The 17,718-nt window shown below is 34.2% G+C and overlaps 1 protein-coding gene across 1 annotated transcript in view; it reads left to right on the top strand.

The window, feature by feature from the left end:
* The window catches only part of POLQ (DNA polymerase theta), a 120,164-nt gene that overhangs the window by 29,446 nt on the left and 73,000 nt on the right, over positions 1-17,718 (top strand). The window contains exons 13-15 of the mRNA XM_040621309.1: positions 10,781-10,974; positions 12,296-12,420; positions 13,688-13,931. Of these exons, the coding sequence (XP_040477243.1) occupies positions 10,781-10,974; positions 12,296-12,420; positions 13,688-13,931 (563 nt within the window). The remainder of the gene's footprint in view (positions 1-10,780; positions 10,975-12,295; positions 12,421-13,687; positions 13,932-17,718) is intronic.

The raw sequence follows: 17,718 nt of genomic DNA, 5'->3' as shown, positions 1-17,718 counted from the left end.
AACCGCTGTGCCACCCAGGCGCCCCATTTTTTTTTTTAACTTTAAAAAGTTTGTCTAGTTTTAATTTTTTTCCTTTTGGTTTTCTTTTTCTTTTTCATTTAATTTTTTTTCTTCTTTGGTTCTCTCTGTAAAAAGTCAAAATTTAAAAGAGTAACTAGCATATACATCCATAGCTCCAGCCAGCCAACAAAGTCATCAAGCACACAGTCTGTTTAGGGGTCACCATACACAAGACAATTCCTTCAACTTTAGGAGAAGTAGCAAGTCATTTCATCTAATCCATAGAAACAGACACAGAAAGTCAAGCAAAATGAGAAGACAGAAGTATATGCTTCAAAAGAAAGAACAAGAAAAAAACCTCCGTAAAAGAATTAAATGAAACAGATAAGCAATATGCCTTAAAAGAATTTAAATTAATGATTGTAAAAATACTCACTGGGCTGGAGAAAAGAATGAAAGAATTTAGTGAGACCTTCAATAAATGATAGAAAAATATTGAATGAATCAGAACTGAAGAATGCAATAACTGAAAAAACATGCTAGAGGGAATCAACAGATTAGAGCATACAGAAGAAAATATCAGTGGTCTGGAAGACAGGGTATTAGCATACAAGTTGAACAGCAAAAAGAGAAAAGATTTTTTAAAAAGGAGGATAGATTAAGAGATCTTTTGAACAACAACAAGCAAACAAACATTCACCTTATAGGGGTCCCAGAAGAAGAAGAAAGAAAGGTTAGAATACTTATTTGAAGAAATAATAACTGAAAGCCTCCTAACCTAGGGTGGGAACTAGACATCCAAGTCCAAGGAGCACAGAGAGTTCCAAATGAGATGAACTCAAGGAGGTCCACACTATAGCACATAATAATTACAATGTTAAGGGTTCAAGATAAAGAGAGAATCCTAAAAGCATCAAGAGAGAAACAAAGTTACCTCCATGGGAAAACCTGTAAGACTACCTGTTGATTTTTCAGCAGAAGCTTTGCAAGCCAGAAGGGAGTGGCATGATATATTCAAAGTACTGAAAGGAAAATCCTACAACCAAGAATATTCCACCTGGTAAGATTATCATTCAGATTTGAAGGAGAGACAAAGAGTTTCCCAGACAAGCAAGAGGTAAAGGAGTTTATCAAAACTAAAGTTGCCTTACAAGAAATAATACAGGGACTTCTTTAGGTAGAAAAGAAGTGGCTATATTTAGATATAAGAAAAATGTGAATAAAGAGTTATAAAATATGACAACACGTACATAAAATGTAGAGAAGAGAGTAGAAAGAGAAGAGGAAAAAGGAAAAAAAATGGCCACCAGATTAATATGGGCTATTTACTTAGTATATTGTATATGAACCTTATGGTAGCCACAAACCCAAAACCTATGATAGAGACACAAAAAATAAAGAGAAAGAAAACCAACAAAACATTATAGATATTCATCAATCACAAAGAGAGCAAGGGAAGAACAAAGAATTACAAAAACAACTGGAAAACCAACATTTTATATTAAGTGCAACAATTCTTTAAGTATATACCTATCAATAATTACTTTAAATGTAAATGGCCTAAAAAAATAAATGTAAATGGCCTAAATGCTCCAATCAAAAGACAGAGCGGTAGAATGGATTAAAAAACAAGACCAATCTATGTGCTGCCTTTTTAAAGGAGACTTACCTCAAACCTAAAGACACATATAGACTGAAAGAGAAGGGATGGCAAAACATTCACCATGTGAATAGAAGTGGAAAAAAAAAAAAACAGTGAACCAGTATTTATATCAGACAAAATAGACTTTAAAACAAAGACTGTAATGAGACAAAGAAAGGCATCACATAATGATAAAAGGATCAACCCAACAAGAGGATATAACAATTGTAAATATATGCTCAACACTGGAGCATCTAAATACATAAAGCAAATACTAATGGAGATGAAGAGAGAAATTGATGGTAATACAATTGTAGTGGGGGATTTTAATACTCCACTTGCTTCAATGGAGAGATCATCCAGACAGAAAATTAATAAGGAAACAGTGTCTTTGAATAAGACATTGGACCAGATGTTCAATATATGTATATAGAACATTCCATCCTAAATCAAAAGAATACACATTCTTATCAAGTGCACAGGGAACATTCTCCAGAATAGATCACGTGTTAGGCCATAAATCAAGCCTCAATAAATTTAAGACGATTGAAGTCATAGTATGCATCTTTTCTGACCACAACAGTATGAAACCAGAAATAAATCACAAGAAAAAAAAAACTGGAAAAAACACAAACACATGGAGACTGAACAACATGATACTAAGCAGTCAATGGATCAATGAAGCAATCAAAGAAGAAACCAAAAAATACATAAAATACAATTGGAAATGGAAACACAATGGTCCAAAATCTCTGGACAGTGAAAGCAGCTCTAAGAGGAAAGTATATAGCAATACAGGCATTCCTGAAGAAGCAAAAAACAAACAAACAAACAAACAAACAAACAAAAAACCCAAAAAAAAACAAAAACAAAAAACCTCAAATAAATAATCTAACCGTATACCTAAAGGAACTACAAAAAAGAACAAATAAAGATTTTTTTTTAAAGATTTATTTATTTTAGAGAGAGTGTGAGCGAGCATGGGGAGGGGCAGAGGAAGAGAGAAACTTTAGTGGACTCCTTGCTGAGCTCAGAGCCTGATGTGGGGCTTGATCCCATGACCCTGAGATCATGACCTGAGCTAAAACCAAGAGTTAGACGCTTAACTGACTGCGCCTCCCAGGGATCCATTTTGTTTTGGTTTTGTTTTTAAGATAACTGTGGCAATTTTGGGGAGTCAGGTTATACACAGATTTTCAACTACATGAGCAGTTGGCTCTCCAACCCCATATTCTTTAAGCGTCATCTATGCTCCATGATCTAAGGACTGCAGAATGGATACTCTGTTAGCAGCCATGAAGACAGCATTTATCTTGTACATTTCCATCAGAGCTCATGGGTGACCAGGTGCATATTCTGCAGTAATTGGCAAGGAATCTTTTCTGAGTAGGTATCAACAGTGGGTTTAAAATACTCAGTAAATCATGTTGTGAACAGATGTGCTGTCATCTAGGCTTTCCTGTTCCATTTATTGAGCACAGAGTAGATTTAGCATACTTCTTAAGGGCCTTAGGATTTTTGGAATGGTAAATGAGCACTGCGTTCAAGTTCAAGTCTCTCATTGCATAATCCCCTAACAAGAGTCATCCTGTCCTTTGAAACCTTGAAGCCAGGCATTGACTCCTTTCTAGGTATGAAAGTCCTAAATGGCATCTTCTTCTACTAGAAGGCTATTTTGTCTACATTGAAAATCTGTTGTTAGTGTATTCATGTTTATTAATGATTTTAGCTAGATCTTCTGGGTAACTTGATGCAGCTTCTACATCAGCACTTGCTGCTTCACCTTGCACTTTTATGTTATGTTTAAGCTTCTTCCCTTAAACCTCATGAACCAACCTCTACTAGCTTCCAACGTCTCTTGGATAGCTTCCTCACCTCTCTCAGCCTTCGTAGAATAGAAGAGTTAGCTGGATTAGGCTTTGGCTTAAGGGAATGTTGTGGCTGTTTTGATCTTCTATCCAGAGCACTGAAACTTTCTCCACATCAGCAGTAAGGCTGTTTCACTTTCTTATCATTTGTGTGTTTCGTGGAGTAGTACTTTTAATTTAAAGGTTCAGGAACTTTTCCTTTGCAGTCACAGTTGGCCTGGCAAAAGAGGCCTAGCTTTCGGCCTGTCTCAGCTTTTGACATGCCTTCTTCACTAAGCTTAATCATTTCTAGCTTTTGATTTAAGAGACGTGGGACTCTTCCTTTCATTTGAACATGTGGAGGCCATTGTAGGGTTATTAACTGGCCTAATTTATATATCATTATGTCTCAGGGAGTAGGGAAACCCTAGGAGAGGGGGAGAGAGAGGGTAACAGCTGGTCAGTGGAGCAGTCGGAAGACACACGGTATTTATCAAGTTCACCATTTTATATGGGTATGGTTATTGATACCTTAAGACAATTACAGTAGTAACATCAAAGATCACTGATCATAGATCACCATAACAGATATAATAATGAAAAAGTTTGAAATACTGTGAGAATTACCAGATATGACCCAGAGACATGAAGTGAGCCAATACTGTTGGAAAAATGGTGCCAATAGATTTGCTCAATACAGGGCTGTCACAGACCTTTAATTTGTAAAAAAGACAGTATCTGTGAAGCACAATAAAGTGAAGCATATAAAACAAGATATTCCTGTATCTCTTTTCTTTTTTATAAATATTAGCAAGCACGTATGCATAGTCTTAGTCTACCTTCTTATACAGAAGATAGTATACTGTATACATTTTTTTGGTACCATCTTTTTTCTTAACAATATATCTTGGAAATCACTCTGTATCAGTTCATGGAGATTTTTAATTCTTTTTAAAAATATCTGTATAACTCCATTGTGTGTATACCAGTATTTATTCAATCAGTTCTCTGTTGATGGACGTTTGGGTTGTTTCCAATGTTTTGTTATGGCAAGTGATGCTACAGTGAATAACTTTGGTGCATATATTGTTTAGTTTTGATGAGCGTGTATCTTTAGGAAAGACTCCCTAAGTACAATTGCTGGATAAGTTATAAAGGCATATATAATTTTGGTTTTGCAAAATAGCCCTCTGTAAGATTTGTATCATTTTCCAATTTTAACAGCACTATATGAGAGTATTTTTCCACAAAGTGATGAATATATTGTCAAGCTTTTATACATTTTAGTGTAATTTTAATTTATATTTTTAAATTATGAATAAAATTGAACATTTTTTTCTATTTGTTAAAGGACAGTATGCTTTCCCCACCCCCATGAATTGTCCATGTCTTTTATTTTTCTTTTGTGTTTTGGTCTTTTTCCTAAGTTTTAAAGGTTGTTTTATATATTCGGGAGAGTAGTGCTTTGTGGTATAAGGTGAAAGTAATTTTCTTCTAGTTTTTTATGTGGCTTTGACTGTATTTATTGTGTATTTACCTCACATTTTAAAAAGTGTAGTTGAATTTGTGAACTTTTGTATCAATGAGAAATGCTTTTCTTGCTGTGAGATTACAAAGGAATACACTCGCATTTTATCCCTTTTTTGAATATATCCTTATGAGTATGCAGCGCTCTCTCATTATAGTTTGGACTTGCATTTCCTTAATGGCTAATGATGTTGAGCATCTTTTTATGTGTTTATTGATCATATGAATATCTTAGAAAAATATGCAGATCCTCTGCTATTTTTAATTTTTTTTTATTATTGAGATAAGTGTTCTTTATATATTCTGGATACAAGTCTTTTATCAGATAGAGGATTTAGAAATATTTTCTTCCATTCTGTGTGTTTTTTCATGTTCTTGATGATGATTTTTGAAGCACAGAAGTTGTGAGTTTTGGTCAATTTATCAATGTCTTTTCTTTTGGTGTTATATCTGGAAATCTGTGTTACTCAGTCTCACAAGGATGCACTCCTATGTTTTCTTCTAAGAGTTTTATAGTTTTATCTTACATTGACACATATGATCCACTTGGACTCTGTGACTGATGTAAGATGGGAATCTAACTTTATTCCTTTGCATGTACATATCCAGGTTTCCCTGCTCCATTTGTTGAAAATCTATTAATTGTCTTGTCATCCTTGTCAAAAATCAATTGACCATGAATGTGAGGGTTTATTTCTGGGTTTTCAATTCTGTTTCATTGATCTGTATTTATCCTTATGCTGATACTGTACTGTTTTGATCACCGTAGCTTGGTAGTAAGTTTTGAAATCAGGAAATGGGAGTCCTCTAACTTTGTGTTCTTTGAAAAAAGTTTTGACCGTTCTGGGTCACTTGCATTTCCTTATAAATTTAAGGAGCATCTTGCCAATTTCTGCAAAGAAGCCAGCTGAATTTTGATAGGGGCTGTGCAGAATTGGTAGGTCAATTTGGGAAATATTGTCATCTTACTCTTAAGTCTTCCAGTCCATGCAGATAGGCTTTTTCATTTATTTTGGTCTTTAATATCTTTCAAAAATTTTTTCAGTTTTCCGAATACAAGTTTCATATTTTTTTTGTTAAACTTATTGCTAAGCACTTTATTCTTTTTGATGCTATCATAAATGGAATTTATTTCTTAATCACGTTTACAGACTCTTTATTAAAGTTTATAGAAAAACTTATTTCTTGTATATTAATCTTGTATCCTGTAACCTATTAAACTTGTTCATTAATTTTAATAATATTTTTGTGCATTCCTCAGGATTTTCTATACATAAGATTATACCATCTGCAAGTAGAGATAGTTTTGCTTCTGCTTTCCAGTCTGGTTGTCTTTTATTTATTTTTCTTTCTCCTAATTGACCTGGTTAGAATCTCCAATAAAATATGGAATAGAAGTAGCAACAGCAAACATCTTTGTCTTGTTCCTTATCTTGGGGAAAAAGTATTCAGTTTTTCACCATCTTGGTGTTCATTGTGGGTTTTTTGAAGGTGGCCTTTATCAGGTTGAGGAAGTTCTTTTCTATTACTAGTTTGCTGAATGTTTTTATCATGAGAAGTTGTTAGATTTTGTCAGGTGTTTTTTCAGCATATGTTGAGATCATCATGTGGTTTTGTCCATTTTATTGATATATTGCATTAATTGATTTTCAGATATTAATCTTGGATTTTCTGGGTAAACCCCACTTGGTTATTTGTATAATATTTATCTGTTGCTAGATTTGGTTTGCTAGTATTTTACTGAGGATTGTTGTATCTATATTTATTAGATATATTGGTCCATAGTTCTCTTTTCTCATGATGACTTTGTATAGTTTTGAGGAAGAATTTGTGAAAGATTGCTGTTATTTCTTATTTAAACATTTGATAGATTTCACCAGTCAAGCCATTTGGGCCTGGACTTTTCTTTGGAGTAAATTTATTACTAATTCAAACTCTTTACTTATAATAGGTCCATTAATATCTCCTATTTTTTCCTGACTCAATTTTGGTAGTTTGTATGTTTTCAGGAATTTGTTCATCTAGATTATCTAATTTGTTGGTATTCAGCTCACATTATTTCCTTATAATCTCCCCTTTTTTCTCTGTACATTCAATAGTGGTGTCCCTTCTTCCATTTCTGACTTTAGTAATTTAAGAATCTCTCTTCATTTCTGGATCAGTCTAGCTAAAGGTTTTTCAATTTTTGTTGATCTTTTTAAAGCACTGTTAAAAAAAATGTTTAAACAAGGAGACCATTAGACTGAGGAGGCTCTAATGCCTTGGTAGTTTACACAAGCAAACCAAAACTTAAGCCAGAGGCAATGTACTCAAATCCAAGAAATTTAAACTTGAGAACAACTAATCACAAACAGCCAATGAGGCTTTCCCAAATAAGGTAAGTGCTTAAGCTATCCTGGAGAATGTTCCTTGTGTTCAAGAAGAATGTGCACTCTTGTTGGATGGAGTTCTATGGATGTCTGTTAGCTCTATTTGATTTAGAATGTTGTCTTAGAAGACTAAGTTCATCTGCTTAGTTGTCTATCCATTGTTGAAAGTTAGGGTATTTAAGTCTTCAACTGTTATTTTTGAATTGTCTGTTTCTCTCTTCATTTCTTTCAAGTTTTGTTCATGTATTTTGGCACCCTGTATGTATTTATAGTTGTTTATATATACTTGATGGATTGATCCTTTTATCATTATAGAATGTTCCCCTTATTTTTATTAACATTTTTTAACATTCTATTTTATGTGATTTTAGTTTGGCCACTCCAGCTTCATTATGGTTGTGGTTTGCATAATACTTTCCCTTTTCTCTTCCTTTTACTTTTGACCTATTTGTATTTTTGTATCTATATTGTGTCTCTTACAGACAACATATAATTGGATTCTTTTTTTTTTATGCAGCCTTTTAATCTACCTTTTGCTATTTAATCCATTCACATTTAATGTTATTGAGTAACATGGAGTAACATCTATGTGTTGTCTTTTTATTTTCTATATATCTTTTGTCCTTTCTGTTCTCCTGTACTTTTTTTTTTTCTGATTTCTTTTGAATTAATTGGGTATTTCCTAGTATTACATTTTAATTTCTTTAATTAATTTCTCTCTCTCTCTCTCTCTCTTTTTGGAGTTATTCCCAGGGTTACTCAAGGGGTTACAATACAGCTTAAAATTTATACCAATTCAATTCCAGTGAGATATAGAAACATTATTCTTGCATAGTGCTATTCTTTTTTTGTGCTATTATTGTTATACATGTACATCTATAGGTGTTACCCAATAGAACATTGTTATTATGTAATCTTATATCTTTAAAGAAGGTGAGAGGAGAGAAAAACCTGTATTTATGCAGTTTGTTTTATTAAAATTCTTACAATTTCTGTTTTTCTTTATTTGTTCCTTGGATTTTAGTTACTGTCTCTTCTCATTTCCTTGCTCCCATACAGCTTTGCTCTGTTAACTCTAAACAGAGCAAAGAGAACTTTTATTTATGTAAAAAATGAATTTATTCAGGAATAGCAGAGGAATTACAATTTGGGACAAGGAAGCTATGGTGAACCATAAGGAAGTCTAATCTAAAGAGGGAAAGTCAGCTTTTATTAGGGTTTCAGAGGAAATTGGGGAGGATTGTTTTGAACAAGTTTATTGGTAAAGAACAAGAGTTTGAGGTTGTGGTGGATTTTGATTGGCTGCAAACAGAGGTTAGTGTGTTGTTGCTAGAGCAGGGAAGGATCTTCCTTTTTTTAAAGGCAGGAGATTAAATTCCAAAGTGAAAACTGTTCTCCCTTGTTGAAATAAATCTTCCTTCTTCCTCCTGCAATGAGTATGTGCATGAGCTTGCCCCCATTGGGGCTTCCCTCCTCCATGGTAAGGGGAGTTTCCTTTTTTTTTTTTTTTTTTTTAAAGATTTTATTTATTTATTTGACAGAGATAGAGACAGCCAGCAAGAGAGGGAACACAAGCAGGGGGAGTGGGAGAGGAAGAAACAGGCTCATAGCAGAGGAGCCTGATGTGGGGCTCGATCCCGTTAACGCTGGGATCACGCCCTGAGCCGAAGGCAGATGCTTAACCACTGTGCCACCCAGGAGCCCCAAGGGGAGTTTCCTTTATTTTCACAACTCCCACCTGTCACCTTGGGCTATTATTGTCAAATGTATTGCACTTTTATATGTTATATACTTTTTTTTTATACAGTTGCTTTTTAAATCAGTGAAGAGAAGAAAGAAGGGGAATATGTGATAATAATGTCTTTATAAGTATCTACATAATTACTTTTTTTGGCACTCTAGTTTTTTGTGTGTTGAATTAAAATACTGTTTTGGGTCACTTTTTTTCAACCTGAAGAATTTTCTTTAGTATTTCTGATAAAGCAAATCTGCTAGAAAAGAATTTTTTTTTAGTTTTTGTTTATCTGAGAATGTCTTTATTATGCCTTTATTTTAGAAAAATAGTTTCCTTTATGTAATATTCTTGGTTGACAAGTTTTTTTTTTTTTCTTTCAGCAGTTAGAATATGTCATTTCACCATGGAACACTACAACAAAACTAATTATGTACTGTATGGTGACTAACATAACATAATAAAAAATTTTTAAAAAAATTTAAACAAAAAATGATGCAAAAGAAAAAAAAAGAATACGTCATTTCACTGCATTCTAGACTTAATTGTTTTTGATGAAAAGTCAGCTCTTAATCTTATTGGGTTTCCCTTGTATATGATGTATTGTTTTTCTGCTGTGGCTTTCAAGATTTTCTCTTTTTTGTTTTTTTGCAATTTGACTATGATGACTATGGGTGTGGATCTTTCTGTGTTTAGCCTACTTGGGGTTCACGTTGTCTCTTGGATATGTAAGTTAATGTTTTTAATCAAATTTGAGAAGTTTTTAACATTCTTCATATGTTTTTTTCTATTGTTTTCTGCCTTCATCTGGTACTCTTGTTATGTATATATCATTGCACATAATAGTTTCCATATTTCTGAGTGTTTGTTAATTTTTCCTCCCCTTTTTTCTGCCTCTGATTGCATAGTATCTACTGATATAGCTTCATGTTTGCTCATTCTTCTGCCAGCTTGCATCTAGTCTTGAGCTCTATAGTGAATTATTTATTTTAGTTATTATACTCTTCACCTTCAGAATTTCCATTTGGCTTTTTTTTTTTTTTATCATTTCTTTCTTTTTACCCTTATCCTTTACTTGGTGAGACATTGTCATTGTACCTTCCTTTACTTCATTTAGCATGTTTTTCTTTTGTTCTTTGACCATATTTGTCTACTTTGAAGTCTTTGACATTCCCAACATCTGGAACCTCTCAATGGTGTTTCTTTTGCAAGCTTTTTCTCTTGTGTTTGGGGCATACTTTCCTGTTTCTTTGCATGTCTCATAGTTTTTATTGTTGTTGTTGAACCCTGGATATTTTAGATAATATAGCGTTTGTGAATATCGATTCCTCCTTTCCTTTCCTCCTCTTTCTCTTCTCCTGATTCTTCCTTGGAAATCAGAAAATACTTAAGATTATACTTAGCATTGGAATGTTGAGATTAAAAGTGTCTGTGATTAAAGTTCTTGGATTCTGTGAAATCCAGTTTGTATGCTCAGTGATCTCTTTTCTTGGGGTATGAGTTGTTTGTGAATAAATGAAATTTCCATATAAATGAGGTGTTGTCACATTTAGAATTTTTTCCAAATGCTGAGACATTTAGTTTAATATAAAGTTTACATTTATAGTTTTATTCCTTTTGCAATGCAATAATTCAGCTAATGAATGATGCTTCTTCCCTTTAGGTTACACCTATGTTTGAGGATTGGACTACTATTGATTGGTATCGATTTTTCTGTTTATGGGAAAAATTGCCAACTTCTATGAAACGGGTGGCAGAGCTAGTCGGAGTTGAAGAAGGGTTCTTGGCTCGCTGTGTGAAAGGAAAAGTCATAGCAAGAACTGAGAGACAGCATCGCCAGATGGCCATCCATAAAAGGTAAATACCAAGTGGCCTTGACTGTCCAGTATTTAACACAGTTTTGGATATATAGTAGATGTTCAGTTTATTATAGTCACTTTCATTATCATTAAAATCAAAGTTTTAGGGGTGCCTGGGTGCTTCAGTCAGTTAAGTGTCTGCCTTCCGCTCAGGTCATGATCCCAGGGTCCTGGGATTGAGCCCCACATTGGTCTTCCTGCTCAGTGGGGAGTCTGCATCTCCTTCTTCCTCTGCTTCTCCTCCCAGCTTGTGCTCTCTCTCTCTTTCTCTCTCTCAAATAAATAAAATCTTTAAAAAATAAGATCAAAGTTTTGGCTGAGTAAAATGTCACTTTCTTGTGTTTACTGAATTTATCAATATTTTAGTTTCTCCCTTAATACTTGTTTAGAAGCCATTATAGATGAAGACCTTTTAAAGTAGAACACTTAAGGGGCGCCCGGGTAACTCATTTGCTTAGGCGTCTGCCTTCAGCTTAGGTCATGATCTCAGGGTTCTGGGATCACGCCTCACGTCAGGCTCTCTGCTCAGCAGGGAGCCTGCTTCTCCCTCTCCCTGCCCCTCCCCCTGCTTGTGCTCTCTCTCTTTCTCTCTCACTCTGTCAAAATAAATAAAAATAAAATCTTTAAAAAAAATAAAGTAGAACATTTAATTATTTCCTTTACTTAAAGATGTGAATTAGAACTGATAACTTAGTGTAGCTTCATTTGAGGATATGGTTTGTATCATTATTATAAATGATTGATTATTACCATGGAAGAGCCAATTAAAAGATTCAGATGGGGAAATTGAATCATTTAGCTTCTTTGAAATATAATAAAATTATTTTTCTTGATGGTAGTCTCTAGTAAATTATTTACAACATAAGTGTAAATATTTTAAGGATTTATATAGTTGGATTATTTGTGGCACTATTACCATTCAAGTCAAAACTGGTTTTTATTTTCAAATTCTGTCATTTTTTGGATATATGAGTAGGTGATTATATAACTGTGTATCAAATGTTCTTTTAATTTTTTTGTGCCATTCTATTTCTTGAACCAAATCTTATTTCTTGAAATTAGTTAACAGTATTAAAATATGGAGGTCTTTTTGTTATATAAATATTAGTTCCTTGCTATGCTATAGTATTAATGTATGTCAGAATTTATTTGATAAATATTGAGCTCAGTCTTTGTCCACTAATCCTATATCCTATTAGGAATCTTCTCAGAGTGTTATAAATCTTCTCTTGGGTTTTTGCTTCTTTCTTGTTTCTCAGCATATGTTGTATCTTCACTGTAGACATCTCTTACCATACTTACGGTGATTTACTTTCCAGGTTTTTTACCAGTCTTGTGCTATTAGATTTAATCAGTGAAGTTCCCTTAAAGGAAATTAACCAGAAATACGGATGCAGTCGTGGACAGATTCAATCTTTACAACAGTCAGCTGCTGTTTATGCAGGTCAGTTAAACAAGGGCTTCCACATTTATTTGAGACTCTGTAGTTTGAGGTCGAGTTAAGATTACTTTTTTTTTTCAAATTTTGTCTTATTTTAGGCTTTTCTAAAAGCGAGGGGATCGTGGGAAGCCATAACTGTCATCATCAAACACCTAAAACTATGGCTTCTCTGGGTTCAGTTATCCTGCTCCAGAGGCTTGGCAGCTAGCGGAGGGTCTGGACATTAGTCCCCCTCTATTGCTTAGCAACTGCTGACCATCCTCCTTCCTGTTTATTTTTTTCCGTTTTCCCTGTTACAGGAAGAAATAGACACAAAATTATCAACAGTTTCCCTTTTCTCATCAACTTACTGATTAATATTTGTTATTGAGTAGGAGGATGGCAAATGGAGAGGGATTTCTGGATTTCTCTTGGACTGTTCTAAAGAACTCTTCTCTAGGGAAGCACTGGTCTCTCCTTGATAAAATTAAACTCCTATCTCTAAGCTAGGCAAACAGGGAAATTCTGGGTCTGATTTTACCAGGAAATCCTTATATGCCCTTAGGAAGGAAACCCTGAGCTGCTGGAGAGTGTGTGGATTATATGTGTAAGAGGTTTCATTATGAAGGGGTGTGCATATATGAGCATATTGAGGGAAAAATGGGGGGAGAAGGTTGTAAGAAGGGAGAGACTCTTCAACTCATTGGCATGAAAGATCTCAAATTGCCTGTAGGGCTAATGTTCTCATAGGGTCGTGATTTTCTTAATGACTTGGCATTGGCTATTCTGGCCTCTTTATTTCATGGGGGAATAGCTACTGAACTGGCCAACCTTTCTTTGAAGAAAATATCAATGGAGCTTCACTTTTTGTACTCCTTTCAGCACTTGAATATTTAAATCAGCCCTCTTATTTTTCTGTAGTTGAAAAGAGTCCCTCACCTGTTTTAAGAGTTCTCTCTTCCTTAAAAAAAAAAAAAAAAAGAAAGTAAGGAAGAACGAGACAGAGGAATGTTTGTTTTGTGTTAACATGCTCTACCTCAGTTGTTTCAAATACCAAGTTCATGATTAAGAATAAATGAGATGACATTTAATATGTTTAGCCCATTTATTGACCAGTTAGCTAGGCCTTAACATGTGTCTACTATCCTGTTAACTTATACTTTGTGCCTCTTAAACTTCACAATTCTGCAGGTAAAAACAAACAACACAGCAAAACAAAAGTAAATCTAAAGAAATAGAGAATTATCTATAAAGAATTTTTAATTCAATAAATATTCTATGATTATTCTAGGGATGATTACAGTATTTTCCAACCGCCTGGGCTGGCACAACATGGAACTACTACTTTCTCAATTTCAGAAGCGTCTTACATTTGGCATCCAGAGGGAGCTGTGTGACCTGGTCCGGGTGTCCTTACTTAATGCGCAGAGAGCCAGGTTCCTCTATGCTTCTGGCTTTCTTACTGTGGCAGATCTTGCCAGAGCAGATATTGCGGAGGTGGAGACTGTTCTGAAAAATGCCGTTCCTTTTAAGAGGTAAGAAAGCCCCCCTGGGTAGTTATTAAATGAATGATCATGTCAATTTGTAAATAATAGATAGAAAATGTGCTAAAATATTTTTTCTTAGATAATATCATGACATACATGGTGTCAGTGGAAGAAAATGAGATTGCTTTTCCCCCCTTCAAATTACTGTCATTTTGTGTGTGTATGTATAATATTTTTTAGATTGAAGTATAGGTGACACACAATGTCATATTACTTTCAGCTGTGCAATATAGAGATTTGAAAAATCCGTAAGTTATGCTCCACTCACCACAAGTGTAGTTACTATTTTTCACCATGAAATGCTATTAAATACTATTGACTGTATTCCTTATGCTGTGCATTTTATCCCCATGACTTAATCATTCAATAACTGAAAGCCTCTTTCTCCCATTCCCCTTCACTCATTTTGCCTATCTCCCTGCCCCTCCCCTCTTGCAATCATCACTCTGTTCTCTGTATTTATGGGACTATTTTTGCTTTTAGTCTGTTTTGTTTTTTAGATTCTACATGTAAGTGAAATCGTATGGTATTTGTCTTTCTCAGTCTGACTTATTTCACTTGGCATAATACCTTCTAGGTCTATCCATGTTGTCAAAAATGGCAAGATCTCATATTTTTTTATGGCAGAGTAATAGTCCATCATAGATAGATTGATTGATCTTTATAAATTTATCATCCATCGTATATATATTATCACATCTATATCCCTTCATCTACCCATGGACACTTGAGTTGCTCCCGTATCTTGGCTGTTGTAAATAATGCTGCAATAAACATAGACGTGCATGTATCTTTTCAAATTAGTGTTTTATTTTCTTTAGGTAAATACTCAGCAGCAGAATTACTGGATTGTATAGTATTTTTGTTTAAATTTTTTGGAAAACCTCAATGCTGTTTTCCACAGTGGCTGGTCCAGTTTATGTTCCTACCAACAGTGCACAAGGGTTCCTTTTTCTCCACATCTTCACCAACACTTGTTATTTCTTGTGTGTGTGTGTTTTATTCTAGGTGTTCTGATAGGTGTAAGGTGATATCTCATTGTGGTTTTGATTTGATTTCCTCAATGACTGGTGATGTCAAGTAACTTTTCATGTGTCTGTTTGCCATCTATATGTCTTCTTTGGAAAAATGTCTATTTAGGTCCTCCATCCATTTTTAAATGGATTATTATTATTATTTTTTGGTGTTTGAGTCATATAAATTCTTTATACTGTTAACCTGTTATTGGATATATCATTTGTGGATGTCTTCTCCCATTCAGTAGGTTACCTTTTTTTTCATTGAGTGTTTCATTCACTGTGCAAAAAAAAAGCTTTTTATTTTGATGTAGTCCCAAAAGTTTATTTTTGCTTTTGTTTCTCTAGTGAGAGGAGATACGTGTAGTAAGATGTTGCTAAGGCCAATGTCAAAGAAATTACTGCCTACATTTTCTTCTAGGAGTTTTATGGTTTTGGGTCTCACACTTAAGTCTTTAATAATCCATTTTGAGTTTTTGTATGGTGTAAGAAGTGATTCACTTTCATTCTTTTGCATGTAGATGTCTGATTTCCTCTGCATCATTTATTGAAGAGGCTGTCTTTTTCCCATTGCATATTCTTTTTTTTTTTTTTAAAGATTTTATTTATTTATTTGACAAGAGATAGAGACAGCCAGCGAGAGAGGGAACACAAGCAGGGGGAGTGGGAGAGGAAGAAGCAGGCTTCCCAGCGGAGGAGCCTGATGTGGGGCTCGATCCCAGAATGCTGGGATCACGCCCTGAGCCGAAGGCAGATGCTTAATGACTGAGCCACCCAGGCGCCCCCCATTGCATATTCTTGCCTCCTTTGTCATAGATTAATTGACTATATAAGCGTGGGTTTATTTCTGGGCTCTGTATTCTGTTTCATTGATCTATATGTCTGTTTTTGTGCCGGTACCACACTATTTTGATTACTACAGCTTTGTAGTTCATCTTGAAATCAAGATTGTGGTACCTCCAGCTTTGTTCTTCTCGAGATTGCTTTGGCTATTTAGGGTGTTTCGTGGTTCCATTCGAATTTTGGTAGTATTTGTTCAAGTTTTGTGAAAAATGCTGTTGATATTTTGATAGGGATTGTATTGAATCTGTAAATTGCCTGGGTAGTACGGACATTTTAACAATATTAATTCTTCCAATCCATGAGCATGGTAATCTCTTTCCATTTGTTCGTGCTGTTTTCAATTCCCTTCATCAGTGTTTTATAGTTTTCAGAGTACAAGTTTTTTGGTGCAATTGTAAATGGTATTGTTTTCTTCTGTTTCTACTATGTTGTTATTAGTATAGAAATGCAACATATCTCTTTGTCTTAGTTTTGTATTCTACAATTCTACCTAAATTTACTGAATTCTAATAGCTTTTTGGTGGATCTTTAGGGTTTTTTATGTATAGTATCATATCATCTGCAAATAGTGATAGTTTTACTTCTTCTTTGACAGTTTAGATGTTTTGTATTTCTTTTTTTGGTCTGATTGCTGTGGCTAGGCTTTACAGCACTGTGTTGAATAAAAGTAAGGAGAGTGGGCATTCTTGTCTTGTTTCTGATCTTAGGGGAAAAGCTCTCAGTTTTTCACTATTGAGTATGATGTTAGCTGTGGATTTTTCACATATGGCCTTTATAATGTTGATGAGGTATGTTCTCTCTAAACTTTGTTGAGAGTTTTTCTCATGAACTCATGTTGAATTTTGTCAAATGCTTCTTCTGTGTCTATTGAGATGATCATATGATATTTGTCCTTTGTTTTGTTTATTTGGTGTATCATGTTGATTTGTGAATATTAAATTAACCTTGCATCCCCAGAGTAAATCCCATTCAGTCATGGTGGATGATCCTTTTAATGTATTGTTGAATGTTGTTTGCTAATATTTTGTTGAGGATTTTTGCATCTATATTCATCAGGGGCATTGGCCTGTAAGTTTATTTTTTTTTGTTAGTGCCTTTGGTTTTGGTATCAAGGTAACACTGGCTTTGTAGAATGTATTTGGAAGTTTTCCTTTCTCTTCTATTTTTTGGAATAGTTTGAGGAAAATAGGTATTTGCTGTTCTTTAAATGCTTGGTAGAACTTGTCTGTGAAGCCATTTGGTCGGGGACTTTTGTTCATTGGAGTGTTTTTGATTACCAATTCAATTTCATCACCAGTAATTGGTATGTTCAGCTGCTCTGTTTCTTCCTGATTCGGTTTGGGAAGATTGTATGTTTCTAGGAATTTATCCATTTCTTCTAGGTTGTCCAATTTGTTGACACATAATTTTTTGTAATATTCTCATAATTTTTTGTATTTCTGTGGTGTTGGTTATTAATTTCCCTCCTTCATTTCTGATCTTATTTGTGTCCTCTCTTTTTTCTTGATGAGTCTGGCTAAAGGTTTATCAATTTTATCTTTTCAGAGAACCAGTTCTTGGTTTCCTTTATCTTTTCTATAGTTTTTTAAATCTCTATTTCATTTATTTCTACTCTGATCTTAATTTCCTTCCCTCTACTAACCTTGGCCTTTGTTTGTTCTCCTTTTTCTAGTTCAAGTTTAGATTGTTTGAGATTTTTCTTATTTCTTGAGGTCGGCTTGTATCGCTATGAATTTCTCTCAGAATTGTTTTCATTGCATTCCAGAGATTTTGGATTGTCTTTTTATTTTCATTTGCCTTCATGTATCTTTTAATTTACTCTTTGACTTCTTCACTGGCCCATTGGGTGTTTAGTAGTTTGCTGTTTAGCCTCCATGTGTTTTTGTTTTTTTTTGTTTTTTTCTTGTGATTGATTT

The sequence above is a fragment of the Ursus maritimus genome, unplaced genomic scaffold (genome assembly GCF_017311325.1).
Source record: "Ursus maritimus isolate PB19 unplaced genomic scaffold, ASM1731132v1 scaffold_4, whole genome shotgun sequence".
NCBI lineage: Eukaryota > Metazoa > Chordata > Mammalia > Carnivora > Ursidae > Ursus > Ursus maritimus.
The sequence above is the reverse complement of the archived record's forward strand: the minus strand, read 5'-3'. Positions and strand labels throughout refer to the sequence as shown.